We start from the raw sequence: 17,039 nt of genomic DNA on the forward strand, positions 1-17,039 counted from the left end.
TGGAGCTTGGTGGTGGCAAGACGTCCAGTGACTCAATTTAACCTCTTCCAAAAAAGAGGGAAACCAAAACCACTCACCACGGCCAAGGAATGAAGGAAGAGCCAAAAAACCCCGAGCTAAACTTAGGCGGATGTTCTGCTGCTCTCTCAGGGTTTGGGTTACAGCGAAAGTGGTGTTTAGCGCTAAAAATTCAATGGGAAAACCAAGAGAAAGAACTAGATGGCTCCAACCAGCTGAAGGGCTCAGAGGCGAGAAATGCCGTTTCTTAAATTAACAAACAGATTTAGTCTGTAGACACATGTCGCTTCCCCATTTTTGTCTGAGATGTTGTTGCAGGTGCCAGAAGTCGCCTTGTGACAGGGACAAACACAGGGCGTGCGTCCTCTTATTTACGCAGTTCCATCCGCGTGCAGTTTGAAGAGCAAAAAAGTTGGCTCTTGAGCCTCCAAGTTCCTTATTTTGGGAGCTGAAGCCTCAAAAAAGCTCGCTTGGACAACGGAAAAAAAGGAGCAAACATTTATTGCATGCAAACCACCAACACGAAACACACCTAAAAAACGTAATTTCTTTCGAAGGGGTGAAAATCAGAGGTTGCCATGCCAATGGGGAAAAGCAAGCTCCACCGTACGATCAACGCGTCTAGGGATACGCATGACATTTCTCACACCGCTCGTGGCTCAACACAGCAGCTGGAAGAAAATCGTGAGTCGAGTCTGGTGCTCGTTTTAGCTTCTTATCGTAGAGCTAATTTAATTTTAGTTTAGCCGAAGAGTGAGCCAAGACTGACTTGTATTTCAGTGAATTTTCAATGGTACAAACAGGACACCCCCCATCTTTAAAAATAAAGATCGTTCCCAAACAGGGTTGTTTTTTTCATAGAATCATAGAATCATTCAGGTTGGAAAAGACCCTTGGGATCATCGAGTCCAACCATCTACCCTACTCTACAAAGTTTTTCCCTACACCGTATCCCCCAACACCACATCTAAACGACTCTTAAACTTATCCAAGGATGGATGAGTTTATATTCTTCTTTCCACACAGAAGAATAAAAAAAAGACCTACGCCCACTATTAACAGGTCACATAAACCTCTGTACATATATTGTGATAAAGCTAAAACCAAACCTACTATATAACCACGTTCTTCTGCTTTTTAATCTAATAAATGAACATCTCGCAGTGGTGAGGGCTGGGGGGGCTGCAGAAGGATAAGGAACATCCTATCAATCAGGGAATAAAGATGATAATTGCATTTAAAGTCATCACAAAGAAGGTGGTTCTGGGACATCTGAGAAGAGAAAAGGGATCCTGGGACTTTTTGACGTCCTCTGGGCTGAAAAATAGTCCCACCGTCATCTCACGGATTGGACTAAAGAAATATTCTATAGCGAAATATTAAATCCCAACAAATATAGAAAACTATTGTCCGACATCTGGTGTAACCGAAACTCTCCTTACTAAAAGTACCCAGGAAAAAAACCCAGCCATTTGTAGGGAATAATTTATCCACTTGGTTTTTAAGGGATTGTTTATATTTAATTCTGGCTCATTAATTATTTTGGGGGATCGCTGTCCATCAGCGAGAAATCTCCCCCGAAACACACTATGCCCAGATTGTTGCAACAATCACGGTAGGGACAGGGTTACCGTAAAGGTCGTAGCTCTGTTTTATCACGTCTCTGGGTTGTTTTGGGTTTTTTTTTTTTTTAAGATTAGAATCTTAAAAGCACTAGTTTTTGTTAGATGTCAGTGATTAATACAGCTTCGTTGCTCCCAGTGCCTGGCATTACTGTATTAGAGCACTTTCGTTATACAGCAGAGATTAAAAGCCACAAATCTTTTTATTTTTTATTTTTTTTTTAATTTTTCATCTTATTTATTTTTAAAAGTTTTTAATCTTCCCACTGAAATTAGTTTTGAAATTAGAGTGCATTACATTTTTTGTTACTGTACTTATTCCCACCCTCATAATTATTATTTGCCTCAATTATCACGGCAGCTGCATTCACATCCCCAAAATCTACTGCAACTAGAAATATAGAAAAATTGCTCTCATTAGGTAACCGAAGGGAAAAAAAGAGTCGATTTTGAATCAACTTGGACACAGAAAAATTGATTTATAGACATTTTCAACACAATCTAAACAAAGAACTATTTCCTAAGTGGCCACTTCTTTCAAGTCATAGAATCATAGAATCGTCCAGGTTGGAAGAGACCCTTGGGATCATCGAGTCCAACCATCAGCCCTACTCTACAAAGTTCTCCCCTATACCATATCCCCCAACACCACATCTAAACGGCTCTTAAACACATCCAGGGATGGTGACTCAACCCCCTCCCTGGGCAGCCTGTTCCAACGCCCGACCACTCTTTCTGTGAAAAATTCTTTCCTAATGTTCAGTCTAAACCCACCCTGTTGGAGCTTGAAGCCGTTCCCTCTCGTTCTGTCATTAATTACCTGTGTGAAGAGACCGGCACCAACCTCTCTACAGTGTCCTTTCAAGTAGTTGTAGAGAGTGATGAGGTCTCCCCTCAGCCTCCTCTTCCTCAGACTAAACAGTCCCAGCTCCTTCAACCGCTCTTCATAGGATTTGTTTTCCAGGCCCTTCACCAGCTTCGTTGCCCTCCTCTGCACTCGCTCCAGCACCTCCATATCTCTCTTGGATTGAGGTGCCCAAAACTGGACACAATACTCCAGGTGTGGCCTCACCAGCGCTGAGTACAGGGGCACAATCACCTCCCTACTTCTGCTGGTCACGCTATTTCTAATACAAGCCAGGATGCCGTTGGCTTTCTTGGCCACCTGGGCACACTGCTGGCTCATCTTCAGCCGCTTGTCCATTAGAACCCCCAGGTCTCTTTCTTCCAGGCAGCTCCAGCCACACTTCCCCAAGCCTGTAGCAATGAACGGGGTTATTGTGGCCCAAGTGCAGAACCTGGCACTTGCCCTTGTTAAAACTCATGCCATTGATGTTGGCCCAATGATCCAATCTATCTAGGTCTCTCTGTAGAGCTTCCCTATCCTCCTGGGAATCAACACTCCTGCTTAACTTGGTGTCATCTTCGAACTTGCTGATGATACACCCTATGTCCTTGTCGAGATCATCAATAATGTTACAAAGCGTTACTTCTGCTCCAGTTTCACCCCTAGAAATTATTCGGAATTTTGCTTAAACGATGTTTCCTGACTGTAAAAAAAATTAATACTAACAGCGTGTTCTCTAAATGAAAATAGAATCAATTAGGCAGTGAGCCAATTTCGGTTCATTATACTTAAAGTAAATCAGAAACAATGTTAAAATTCAATCCAAGATAAGAGAGTCAGTAACTCCAGGGTGGGGACTTGCCCATTTCTTCAAACTACCCTTTCAGTATCAACCTCAAATATGATTTTTTTTTTTAGCTCAGACCTTATTTTAACCACGACTGGGGTGGGAAGAGTTAAGCAAAATCGGTTTTAGTCGCGTCGGCCACGCACAAGACGCGTCATGTTACAAAGGGAATTCACAGCTTCGCCAGGCTCCCGCTTGGATCTACTGGGAATTTTTTTACCAGAATGACTGTATTTCTCTTCAGCAGTAATTCCTCATTTTTAATTTTTAATTTTATACCGTGATAAAATTAGATCCTAACTTTTTTTTCTTGGGACCAGTGCTGTTCAACATCTTTGTCAGAGACACGGACAGTGGGATAGAGTGCACTCTCAGCAAGTTTGCCGATGACACCAAGCTCGGTGGCACGGTCGACACGCTGGAGGGAAGGGATGCCATCCAGAGGGACCTGGACAGGCTGGAGAGGTGGGCTCGTGCAAACCTCATGAAGTTCAACCAGGCCAAGTGCAGGGTCCTGCACCTGGGACGTGGCAATCCCAGGCACAAATGCAGGTTGGGCAGAGAATGGCTGGAGAGCAGCCCTGAGGAGAAGGACTTGGGGGTCTTGGTGGATGAGAAGCTCAACATGAGCCGGCAATGTGCACTGGCAGCCCAGAAAGCCAACCCCATCCTGGGCTGCATCGAGAGATGTGCGGCAGCAGGTCACAGGAGGTGATTCTACCCCTCTACTCTGCGCTCGTGAGACCCCACCTGGAATACTGTGTCCAGCTTTGGAGTCCTCAACACAGGAAGGACATGGACCTGTTGGAACGGGTCCAGCGGAGGGCCACGAGGATGATCAGAGGGCTGGAGCACCTCCCCTATGAAGACAGGCTGAGAGAGCTGGGGCTGTTCAGCCTGGAGAAGAGAAGGCTCCGGGGACACCTCATAGCAGCCTTCCAATATCTGAAGGGAGCCTCCAGGAGAGCCGGAGAGGGACTCTTTGTCAGGAGATGTAGTGACAGGACAAGGGGTAATGGTTTTAAATTGGAAGAGGGGAGATTTAGATGAGATATTAGGAGGAAATTCTTTCCTGTGAGGGTGGTGAAGCACTGGAACAGGTTGCCCAGGGAAGTTGTGGATGCCCCATCCCTGGAGGGGTTCAAGGCCAGGTTGGATGGGGCTTTGAGCAACCTGCTCTAGTGGAGGTGTCCCTGCCCATGGCAGGGGGGTTGGAACTCAATGATCTTGAAGGTCCCTTCCAACTCTGACTATTCTATGATTCTATGATATATTTAGCTTCAAAATGTTATAGTTAAAAACAGACACCTTACTCTGTTCTGCTATTAAAAGCACAGACTGCTCTAAATACAGAAAAAATAGTGCATTCCCTGAACTTGTGAGTTTGGGCTTACGTTTGCGAGGGATTATTTTTTACCAGCAGTTTATATTTCATGAACTTTTCTGGATTTAAATATTTAATATTGACCATCAAATATTTATCGTCAATAATTATAAAAATGGAATATAGCACCATTTAGAAAACAAAGGTATTTTAAAATATTTAAGCATATTTAACACTAAATAAATTTTAAGCATGTTTTAGTAAATTTGATAGTAAATGCTGAAATGTGTAAATAGCTCTGTAAAAATGCACAGAACCTGCTAAAAGTAAAATCTGACAAACAGGAGGCCTCGACTGAGTCCTGATTCCCACTTCTGCCATAATATCTATTTACTTTCAAACCCCTGAGCACTTGGAGAGCTGAGAAAAACATGCCATAAGGAAGAGAGACGTCTTTTTATAAGTATAGCTTGTATATATGTATATAATTTGTATTATATAGCTTAATACAAGCTGCTCAGAAATTCAAGATATTCCTCTGCGTATGACAGTGAAGCGAAATTCAACCTTATTCTCACAGTCTGTCCATAAATCTTGTACCTCCAAGTAACGAGGGGTGAAAGTGCAAAACTTTCCATCGATCCTACTGAGATGTTGGGTTTTTCTTCTGCCAATTACAGTGAGAAAAATGGATTTTTTTTCACGCCGATAAGCTGACATGCAAATATTTGGCTACGTTTTTTTACTTGCGTGCTCCGAGAAAACTAGAGCATCCTAATGGCCAGAGGAAATTACGGTCACAGGCGTAGATTAAAAAAAAAAAAAACCCACAGGAAAAAGACCTCCAAAAGTTTAGTGTCAGCTCTTTGCTGCTGTTATCCTCCCGCGCTCGGGACGTGCTTTTTGGCCATCCGGCTCGTTTTCTCACGTGATAACACCCGGTTCAAGGAAAAAGAATCTTTTCCAAACAGGAAAAGAGAGAAAAAGAGCTGGGTAATTTCCTTTCCATTTTGCCCCGTTCTTACGGCGAGGACTTATCTGCCAAGCGTGGGGACAAGGTGTTTTCAACTCAAGGGATTTCTGGACATCATCATAAATCTCCCGCGCCTCGTGGGAGGATGTTGGATGATTAAACTGTCACTACACTGAACGGAGCCGCAGCCTCCGCGGCAGGTCAGCATGTGCTGACTCTTTTTTTCTTGTGAGGCCAACGGGATTTCAAAAGACCCTTTTATTTTTTCCATCTTGCCGTTGGTAAAGGCTCAAGTCATTTTGTGAATTCGTTTATCGCAAGGATTAAAGCCGGTTGGGGATTTATCGGTGATTTCTTACTGAATACTTTTAAAACAAACCCATTTCCTTAAGGGAAAATTTAAAAAAAATAAATTTAAAACTTCCTTTTTAAAAGAAATAAATGTGTGTCAGTCGAAATTAACTGAGACACCGAAACAATCTAAATAATTAAATAACATGAAGAAACGCATAAAGTTAAGCTCAAAACAATGTTTTAGATAATGGGAAGTAGCTGATGGATGGAAAATATTTTGTAGTGGGTTTCTCTCTATGGACACTCAAGAGTCTACGTTTCAGTGTAACGACGGGGAAATAAAAATGCTGAAAAATTGATGGGAAACCATCTCATACCCATCCTTCTTAGGAACAGTCTCTTTTGGAGGCTCTGATTATGCACGTTGGGAATATTTTGGAAGTAAATTTGAGCTGTGGGGTTTGTACCTGACTCAAGGGGCAATCCATTCCGCGTTACTCTTTGGCAACAGCAGAATTTTGAGCCGGACCATGTGAAACTTGAATTTATAAAAGTATTCAGAGCTTTTTCTACAGCTCAGCTCCACATCCATATTGTTTGTAACATTCTTCTTCCCTACAATATTCAGAATTTCATTGCGGTAATATTTAAACACTCTAAACTTTGCCCCGGGTCACAGTGGATCAGGTATTTGGTCTGATGAGAGGCCATAATTTGTTCATGGAAATTGTTAATATTAAACATTTATTAGATGTATTAAGTACTCGTATTTCTTTCAGTGTTAGTCTTTGGTGTGAGAATTATCATGCATCACCCACAAAAACGAAAAGCCAACCGATAACCTCAGCAGATCATCTACAAAGAGAATCCGTGGCAAAAGAATGCTTGGTAATTGTTCTTCAATTAAACGTCGTTCAATTCATTAGAAAACACATAATTTCTGACAAATTCAAAAGCCTGGGCAAAAGCCCTTATGCTTTTGTACTTATTGATTAAAAATGGTGAATGTGTAACCTCCAATTGCCCAGGTACGATCCTGTTGGTTGAGAATAATTATATGGATCATAAAGAAGATTCTATAATTTATGTATTTTTGTGAAAACTGATTACAGAATAGCAGCTAGAAGCTCAAAAAACACAATGCAATGAAGAAATGCAGTAATTCCACAGCCCAAGAAGGTCCATAGAATGGTTTGGGTTGGAAGGGACCTTAAAGATCATTCAGTTCCAACCCCCCTGCCATGGGCAGGGACACCTCCCACCAGACCACATTGCTCAAAGCCACGTCCAACCTGGCTTTGAACCCCCTCCAGGGATGGGGCAGCCACAGCTTCTCTGGGCAACCTGGGCCAGGGTCTCACCACCCTCACAGCAAAGAACTTCTTCCCCACATCTCATCTCAATCTCCCCTCTTTCAGTGTCAAACCCTTCCCTCTCCTCCTATGGCTCCCCTCCCTCATCAAAAGTCCCTCCCCAGCTTTCCTGGAGCCCCTTTAGGGACTGGAAGGTTGTACCAAGTGAAGAAGTCACTGCTTGTGAGGTACTGGGACAATTTGAGAGAAAACCCACTCCTTTATCGCCTTTAAAAAGCTCCTGAAATTCAGGGGCACCAGCAGGGCCTAGGCACCGTCTCAGCCCGCAAAAGCCTCCTGTCATTTCTCATGGTGAAGAGTTTAATCAGAGCGAATTACAGTTCTGTTTTACGTGGGGGGTAGCCCTCTGGAAACAGAACAAAATTCAATTAGTGATGGGACTGCATTTCATCAGCGCACGCTAACGGCCTCCAGTTGTTGTACAAGCTTCCCCATTCACATTAGGGAAGTAACCAATTATACACATGGCTATCTGGGGCTGTGAAATATTAATTCATGCCCCCAAAAGATTAGAATATCAATTACAAACTTGCTCTGCGAGTGCAAAAGATAAGCGTGAAGCTGATCCCCGCAAATAACACTTTGCGCTCTCCTTCTTTAAATTAAATCTCATTGTGGGAAAAGCTTTTTTTTTTTTTGCCTTTTTCTTATTCTATATATATATATATCTCATGCATTCTTTTGCCACCTCTAAGAGTGTGAATTCCACACCTCGAGCCACGCGACAGCAAAAATGACACAAAGGCTGATGGTAAATACTCCCGTATACCTCTGCTATGGTCATTCTCATAGCACTGACAGGGGAGGGCTCAATATCCACCAGCTGAACGGCGTTAAAACTCTGGCCGTAGAGACGGAGCAGGGAGGAAAAGACACAGCAGCGAAGGTTAGAAAAGCAGGGCAAAGACAGAAGGATTCCTCTCCTTCTATCAAGAACAATCTCAAACTTTAGGGAAATAAGCGACCCTGTACAAAGGAGCTGGAAGAAAACTTCAACCCAGTCTGTTAAAACGGAAAGACGAGGGAAATTGTGTTATAAATGTCAGTATTTCTGGAAAAATCACCCGCACGCCCTTATTAACGGGATTCTTGAATTTAATCACCTGAACCCGAGATCAAGCCATTTCTGTCCAAGTCAGTTTATGAATTAATTCAATTAATAAAAAAGCAGCACGAGGTTAATTTTTTTAAAAAAATCTACATTTCAACTGTTATTTCTCGAAATAACGTTAGCAGCGTCAGTGGGACATCAACAACCCCGTTCCACTAAAGCGCTGTTTGGAAATGGATTTACATCCTATGATTTACGCAATTTTAACGGCATCAACGATTGCTTTGGAAGCAACACAGGCGCCAAAAGAATATTTCCTGAGATTATTTTGGAACGTAACGATTTACCGGTCTTCTTTCTAAATCAATACCTTCTTCTACATATGTATAAACATTCATCCAGTAATTTAGAGGTACACGGACACCGTGCCGTAGCCCACAGTGTTAATATAATATTAATAATGAATATTAAGAGAATCTCACCAGCACGATAAAAAACTTAATAAAATGGAGCAAGAATTGGCCTGAAAGCAGAGAAACAGGGACCGTTCGTCACAACCTGGGACTAAAAAAAGAGATTCGGCTCTTCTGTGGATGACATTGAGCCCGTTTGATGCTTTTGTTAACGATTACCCACCTACCGCAGGCAGAGCTGGTGGAATCGGGGCACTTTCCCTTTCTTTTCCAAAAATATAGCGTGAGGTTAAAGCAGCCCGGGATCCCAGCGAGCGCTATTCTCTTACCCATTTATAACACCATCCTTAAAAACAGAGCGAGAACAAATAAGTGAAGGAATTCAGCGGGGTTCTTACAGTGTCGCTGTCGCTCGGTTGGAACTGGAAAGGCTGCGGTTTGTGAAACACGGAGTTCTCCTGTAAAAACAGCTGTAGATTGTAATCCCGCACCACCTGAAAAAAAAAACCCAAAAAAACAAATTACCTGTTATTTTGTAAACTTGAAAAACACGCTACAGTAGAATTAGTCCACTATTTCAGAGAGACAGAACCTGGCATGCAACAAACACAAATAGAGGACCTGATTCTGGGCAGGAAACCCCACGGTTATTCAGAAGCGACTGGTAGGACACGATAAAGACCTCAAAAATCACAGAATCACAGAATGCTATGGGGTTGGAAGGGACCTCTGGAGATCATCCAGTCCAACCCCCTGCCAGAGCAAGTCCACCCAGAGCAGGTTGCACAGGAACGTGTGCAGGCGGGGTTTGAATGTCTCCAGAGAAGGAGACTCCACCACCTCTCTGGGCAGCCTCTTCCAGGGCTCTGCCACCCTCAAAGTGAAGAAGTTCCTCCTCAGGTTTAGGTGGAACTTCCCATGTTCAAGTTTGTGCCCATTTCCTCTTGTCCTGTCCCTGGGCACCACTGAAAAAAGCCTGGCCTGAGTCAGCATGTGCCCTTGTGGCCAAGAAGGCCAATGGCATCCTGGGGGGCATCAAGAAGAGTGTGACCAGCAGGTGGAGGGAGGTCATCCTCCCCCTCTGCTCTGCCCTGGTGACGCTACATCTGAAACTCTGTGTCCAGTTCTGGGCTCCCCAGTTCAAGAAGGACAGGGAACTGCTGGAGAGGGTACAGCAGAGGACCACAAAGATGATGAGGGGCCTGGAGCATCTCTCTGATGAGGAAAGGCTGAGGGACTTGGGGCTTTTTAGTCTGGAGAAGAGAAGACTGAGGGGGGATCTGATCAACACCTATTAAAAAAATACCTGCCATAAACCGAGGAAAAATCCCACAAGGGCAAAATAGGGGAAAAAAAGCCAATTATCAACTATACACTATGTGGTGCCACTCCCGTAAATATTCTTCTCTCCTCTTGGGGATAATTTCTTGTGCATGATTCGTTCTTAAGCTGCAATGTCTTCTTTTCACACAAATTATTAGTTGCGGGAGATGAAAAGACTATTTGGAATGACGCAGACAAAATCAGTTGCAAAATTAATCTCTTTCTATTCAATTGCTTTCAGAGAAAACCCTCACAGCTTCCATTTTGCTCAACCAAAACTACTCCAGCTACTAAATTTGTTTAATGATACATTTCGCGTAGCGTGACACATATCCCTAAACAAATCCCTTATGTCACAATTTACGGGTATTTAGAAAGAAAAACTCAGTGATTGCAATAGGAAAAAACAGTATCACTGGTTGAAGAACCCTACAGAGTATTTACGGCTCCAATTGATGAAAATCCGTAAATAGCAGCATGAAATTATAAAAATCTACTACCAAACGGAGGGTTTAAATGTACAGAAGTGTGTAATAAAGATGGCATTTACCCAGAAATAGCAGCAGAATTGTGTACGATCGAGAATTCTGATGGCACTGAACGTACAATGGTAAACACAACGTGTTCTCTGATCTATCAAAACGTTGATGTTCCTGTTACCGAAATACCGAAACTGTAAAAAAATTAATCTTCAGTTGACGAAACTAAATAGTCCTCCAGGGCCAATAAGGCGCTCATTTAAAATGGGAAAGCACGTAATTACTGCACCGATCGGAGCGGTTGAACGTAAACACATTCAAATGTGTGGGAAACAGAGAGAGAAGGCACACGGGGAGGCTGGATTTATTACCAGAAATCAAAATTTGATATATATTAAAGGAGGAGTCGCCTCCAGCATCAGCTGATGCCCGCGGTGTCAAGATCCCTTCTGTTAAACACTTAAAACTTAGTTCTCCTAAATAAATTGTCCCTTAAAATGTCAATATTTAGTTATAAATGAGAACAAGTGTATAATTTGAGACGTGGGGGAGTGTGCAAGTCCAGCGAATTAACACCCCAGAGCGTTTTGCACAATGTATTTGACAATCGTGGGAGGTGGTGGAGTCTCCATCTCTGGAGACCTTCAAACCCCGCCTGGACACGTTCCTGTGGGACCTGCTCTGGGTGGACCTGCTTTGGCAGGGGGGTTGGACTGGATGATCTCCAGAGGTCCCTTCCAACCCTGTATCATTCTGTGATTCTCTAATTGTTAAAAAGAAAATAAAAAGACTCCTCAGCAACACAGAATTGCTCAGGGAAGTGATGGTGCCTCTGTACTGGGCACTGGTGAGGCCTCACCTCGAGGGCTGTGTTCAGTTCTGGGCCCCTCACTACAGGAAGGACATTGAGCTGCTGGAGTGTATCCAGAGGAGAGCCACCAAGCTGGTGAGGGGTCTGGAGAACAAGTCATACGAGGAGAGGCTGAGGGAACTGGGCATGTTTAGTTTGGAGAAGAGGAGGCTGAGGGGGGACCTCATTGCCCTCTGCAACTCCCTGAAAGGAGGGTGTAGAGAGGTGGGTGTTGGCCTCTTCTCCCAAGGGAATAATGACAGGACCAGAGGAAATGGTCTGAAGTTGGGGCAGGAGAGGTTTAGATTAGATATTAGGAAGAATTACTTTACTGAGAGAGTGGTCAGGCACTGGAACAGCCTGCCCAGGGAGGTGGTGGAGTCGCCATCCCTGGAGGTATTTAAGGAACATGTAGACATGGCACTTCAGGGCATGCTCTAGTGCCCGAGACTGTTGGCTTGGGTGTTTTGTTTTGTGGGGTTTTTTGGGGTTCTTTTTTGTGTGGTGTTTTTTTTTTTTTTTTTTGTGTGTGTGTGTGCGTGTGTATGGTTGGCTTCGATGATCTCGAAGGTCCCTTCCAACCATGAAGATTCTGTGATTCTGTGATTAAGCAGCAACTTTTCCAACTGGATTTCCTGCTATTCAGTAGTGAAGTCAACGTTTTAAGGCAGTTTCTTTACAAAGTCAATGTCAATTGAGAGGTTAAAATACACTTGAAATCAAATATTAAATATATAACATATGACAGAACGAAGGCACAGTCAGAAACATGCATAAATGAACTTATTTGCCCCAGGTCGGTGAAGTTCCTTACCAGAAACATCAGAGAAATGTTATTCAAAACAGCAAATGGAATTTGAGAAAATGTTCCAAAGAAAATCATATTTTTTCCAAAAAAGAAGTGCAAGAAGTAAGAGTCTTGAATAAGACTGTTCCGTTGAAAACTGAACTGCAGTTTCAAATGCTCAGCATCAGAGGGGAATATTTCATTGAATCATAGAATGGTTTGGGTTGGAAGGGACCTTAAAGATCATCCAGTCCCACCCCCTTGCCATGGGCAGGGACACCTCCCACCAGACCACGTTGCTCAAAGCCCCATCCAACCTGGCCTTGAACCCTCCAGGGATGGGGCAGCCACAGCTTCTCGGGGCAACCTGGGCCAGGCTCTCACCACCCTCACAGCAAAGAAGTTCTTCCCCACATCTCATCTCCATCTCCCCTCTTTCAGTGTCAAACCTTTCCCCCTCCTCCTATGGCTCCCCTCCCTCATCAAGAGTCCCTCCCCAGCTTTCCTGCAGCCCCTTTAGGTACTGGAAGGGGCTCTAAGGTCTCCCTGGAGCCTTCTCTTCTCCAGGCTGAACCCCCCCAATTCTCTCAGCCTGTCCTCACACCAGAGGGGCTCCAGCCCTCACGGCATGGAGCAACAGGACTACGGGTAACAGGCCTCAAATTGAAAGAGGGGAGATTTAGATTAGCTATTGGGAAGTAATTTTTCACTCTGAGGGTGGTGAGACCGTGGCCCAAGTTGCCCAGAGAAGCTGTGGATGCCCCATCCCTGGAGGGGTTCAAGGCCAGGCTGGACAGGGCTTTGAGCAACCTGGTCTAGTGGAAAGTGTCCCTGCCCAGGGCAGGAGTGTGGGACTGGATGGTCTTTAAGGTCTCTTCCAACTCGAACCATTCTATTACGATCTTCCTGCCAGAGGAATGCCATGGGTCACCCCAACCTAGAAGTAATAAAACCTCCAAACCTGCAACAAATGATTCTACAATAAACTGTGAAAAACCTTCATTTTATTCAGAAAAACTTGTTTTCAAGATGTTTCCCTCCATCTGCATTAGCATTAGGTGACTGACCACCTCCTAAGCAGCTGATACAGCACAGCCCTGACCACCTGGAGCAGCCCCCTCCGGCTCAAAGACTCACAGAATGATATGGAGTTGGAAGGGACCTCTGGAGATCATCTAGTCCAACCCCCTGCCAGAGCAGGTCCACCCAGAGCAGGTTGCACAGGAACGTATCCAGGTGGGTTTTGAAGGTCTCCAGAGAAGGAGACTCCACCACCTCTCTGGGCAGCCTCTTCCAGGGCTCTGACACCCTCACAGGAAAGAAGTTCCTCCTCAGGTTTAGCTGGAACTTCCTATGTCCATGTTTGTGCCCGTTCCCTCTTGTCCTGTTCCTGGGCACCACTGAAAAAAGACTGGCCCCATCCTCCTGACACCCACCCTGCAAGTATTTATAGGTGTTGATCAGATCCCCCCTCAGCCTTCTCTTCTCCAGACTAAAAAGCCCCAAGTCCCTCAGCCTTTCCTCATCAGAGAGATGCTCCAGGCCCCTCAGCATCTTTGTGGTCCTCTGCTGTCCCCTCTCCAGCAGTTCCCTGTCCTTCTTGAACTGGGGAGCCCAGAACTGGACCCAGTGCTCCAGATGGGCTCCCACACTCAAGCAACTTGTCTCGTTCTAAAGTAAATATAATTTAATTCCCTCCTGTGAACAGAAATCGCTCTCAGATGGAAAAACTAAAGCATTTCTTCCAATGATCAGAAGTGTCTTTTTCTAAGCGTAGCCTGGCAAACTTCTGATCTTAAAAGTAACAAAGAACAGGTGAAGTATTAAAAAAACCCCGCAATAAAATTTTAAATCTTTGCTTTGATGGCAAGCTGGGGTTTATTCCAAATTACTAAACTGCTAACAAATTTCTTCCATGTTTAACACTAAGCTGCTTTTGAAACATGCGCTTTTGATATTGAGTTTCGACTCTGGATTCACCTCTCCTTTTTGAGCCGATTCCTGCAACACGGACCTACAGGAAAAGCTTAAAATTCCAAAAAAGGATGAGCAAAGCCTGGGTCCATGGAATAAGCCAGCAATTGATGTAGTTGAGAGCAAGACACATATTTGCAGTAGTAACATAATACAAATTTGTCTTCTCTGCATTCTGGAACTGCAGGAAAATTGGTGCTGACGAGCACTGGATGCAACCAACCTGGATGATATACACCCAGGTGAATTATTGAAAGTCCTTTTCCAACAGAAAACGCTATTTTCGTTATCTTTACAGTTGCTGCCAAGGAAATTCAAAAACAAGCTAGCGCAAAGCCAATTTTTGACTTTATATCTAATATATCATAGAATCATAGAATGGTTAGAGTTGGAAGGGACCTTAAAGATCATCCAGTTCCAACCCCCCCGCCATGGGCAGGGACACCTCCCACCAGACCAGGTTGCTCTAAGCCCCATCCAGCCTGGCCTTAAACACTTCCAGGGATGGGGCAGCCACAACTTCCCTGGGCAACCTCTTCCAGTGCTTCACCACCCTCACAGGAAAGAATTTCCTCCTAATATCTCATCTAAATCTCCCCTCTTCCAATTTAAAACCATTACCCCTTGTCCTGTCACTCCATCTCCTGACAAAGAGTCCCTCTCCGGCTCTCCTGGAGGCTCCCTTCAGATATTGGAAGGCTGCTATGAGGTCTCCCCGGAGCCTTCTCTTCTCCAGGCTGAACAACCCCAGCTCTCTCAGCCTGTCTTCATAGGGGAGGTGCTCCATCCTTCTGATCATCTCCGTGGCCCTCCGCTGGACCCGTTCCAACAGGTCCATGTCCTTCCTGTGTTGAGGACTCCAAAGCTGGACACAGTATTCCAGGTGGGGTCTCACGAGCACATGTACTTTATATCTCATGAGGTATGAATTAGCATTCTTGCAGGTGAATAAGGAATGTGTTAAATACACTGTTTCTACCTAAGTACCAGCAGAAACGAGCTCTGTTTCTGCGCGGGGGGTTAAGGTGCACATATAAAGGAATATTACGACGGCCCCCAAGCAGTTCGTTTGAGCTAAGTGGCAATTATTTATTTATTTTTAGCCCAGCAGATGAATTATTTCAGTATCAAAATTATCCTGGAAGCGATCACGTATTCCTGATTCTGGCTGCTCGACAAAGCAAACAAACCACGTCTATCACAAGAGACTCTGTTTTCTGTATTTGCCATTCTCAAGTCAAGGGAGAAAACAAACCGTAATATTTTGGTTTTTAAGCTGACAGTCAATTATTAAGAAAGGATCCGAAGAGTTTCACAGGGCTTTAGTGGGATGGATGACTAACGCGGTTCCAGATTACCCAGTGCAGAGCTCGGCTGTGATTTCTCTTCCCAAACAAGCGAACGTCTCTTTATTGCTGTTCTCCAAAGACCTGGTACCGTGTAAACGCACTCAGGAGAACGCAAACTGGGTGGCAACAGGAACAATTCTTCCCCAAGAAAACCGTCCAGTTTCTTTTAACTTAACACCACTCAGGAGTAACCAAAAATAACAACCATTCCGTTTTGTCATTCTTTTGGAAGCAAATCTTAAGCCTGGGAACTTCTACACGCTCTAAGTATTCAGTTACAAAGGTTCATTCAGTTAAAACTTACCCTGCTGGAAGTCTCCAGTAAAAACTGGAATGTGTTTTGTACAGCTTGGCACGTCTCTAGTTCAGTCCTGCTGAATGCCATTAAATAATCCTTAAGGTGATCATATACATTGCCGTCAAGAGCCTGCAGGAGGGAAAGAATTTGAGAAAATTCAGAAAGGAATTCAGAAAAGCAGTATGTGCTTTGGAATAGGATTTGTTAATATTCATGGTCAAATTTGTAAGATGCTCATATTATTTCTTTTAATAGATATTAATCTATAATTATTAGGCTGGATGACAAGTGGACACCGGGAGGGATGGCAGTGCTTTATTTCCATTAGATGGCACCACAGAGCACCGTAACAATATCGGGTTATAATAAATGATTTCCATCCAGTTGTGTAACACCAGCCATCGCAGAACGGTGAGGTCGGGTCCGGGTAAGGGAACGTGCTCTGGGAAAAGTCATTTCTGTCAAGGAAGAGACCTGGTCACTGCAAGGATACGGGGCTTCCACCAGCCAGAGCATCCCTCGAGTCACTGGACCACACTCCAAATGACGCTACCAAGACACTCAACATCTGCGTGCTCCAGATACACAGCTATTTGCTAATTAAAAACTGCTAATCAATACTGTACATTTTATATAAACCCAACACATCTCTTCTGTGCACAGAAATACCAAGTACGTAACAAAAATGTATGTACGACATCAAAGTTCCAACTCAAAAGCCCTGTTGTGACCAGAGCTGTAAAATCACAGAATCATAGAATGCTATGGGGTTGGAAGGGACCTCTGGAGATCATCTAGTCCAACCCCCTGCCAGAGCAGGTCCACCCAGAGCAGGTTGCACAAGAACGTGTCCAGGCGGGTTTTTAATGTCTCCAGAGATGGAGACTCCACCACCTCTCTGGGCAGCCTCTTCCAGGGCTCTGACACCCTCAAAGTGAAGAAGTTCCTCCTCAGGTTTAGGTGGAACTTCTTATGTTCAAGTTTGTGCCCATTTCCTCTTGTCCTGTCCCTGGGCACCACTGGAAAAAGACTGGCCCCATCCTCCTGACACCCACCCTTTAAGTATTTATAGGTGTTGATCAGATCCCCCCTCAGTCTTCTCTTCTCCAGACTGAAAAACCCAAGTCCCTCAGCCTTTCCTGCTAAGAGAGATGCTCCAGGCCCCTCATCATCTTTGTAGCCCTCTGCTGTACCCTCTCCAGCAGTTCCCTGTCCTT

At 44.3% G+C, this 17,039-nt stretch overlaps 1 protein-coding gene across 1 annotated transcript in view; it reads right to left on the minus strand.

Moving 5' to 3' along the window:
* Positions 1–17,039, minus strand: part of FCHSD2 (FCH and double SH3 domains 2) — a 210,679-nt gene that overhangs the window by 41,401 nt on the left and 152,239 nt on the right. The window contains exons 9-10 of the mRNA XM_074145762.1: positions 15,829–15,951; positions 9,161–9,256 (exon numbers count right to left, since the gene is read on the minus strand). Coding sequence (XP_074001863.1) covers positions 9,161–9,256; positions 15,829–15,951 — 219 coding nt within the window. The remainder of the gene's footprint in view (positions 1–9,160; positions 9,257–15,828; positions 15,952–17,039) is intronic.

This window comes from Numenius arquata, chromosome 1 (genome assembly GCF_964106895.1).
Source record: "Numenius arquata chromosome 1, bNumArq3.hap1.1, whole genome shotgun sequence".
NCBI classification, from domain to species: domain Eukaryota; kingdom Metazoa; phylum Chordata; class Aves; order Charadriiformes; family Scolopacidae; genus Numenius; species Numenius arquata.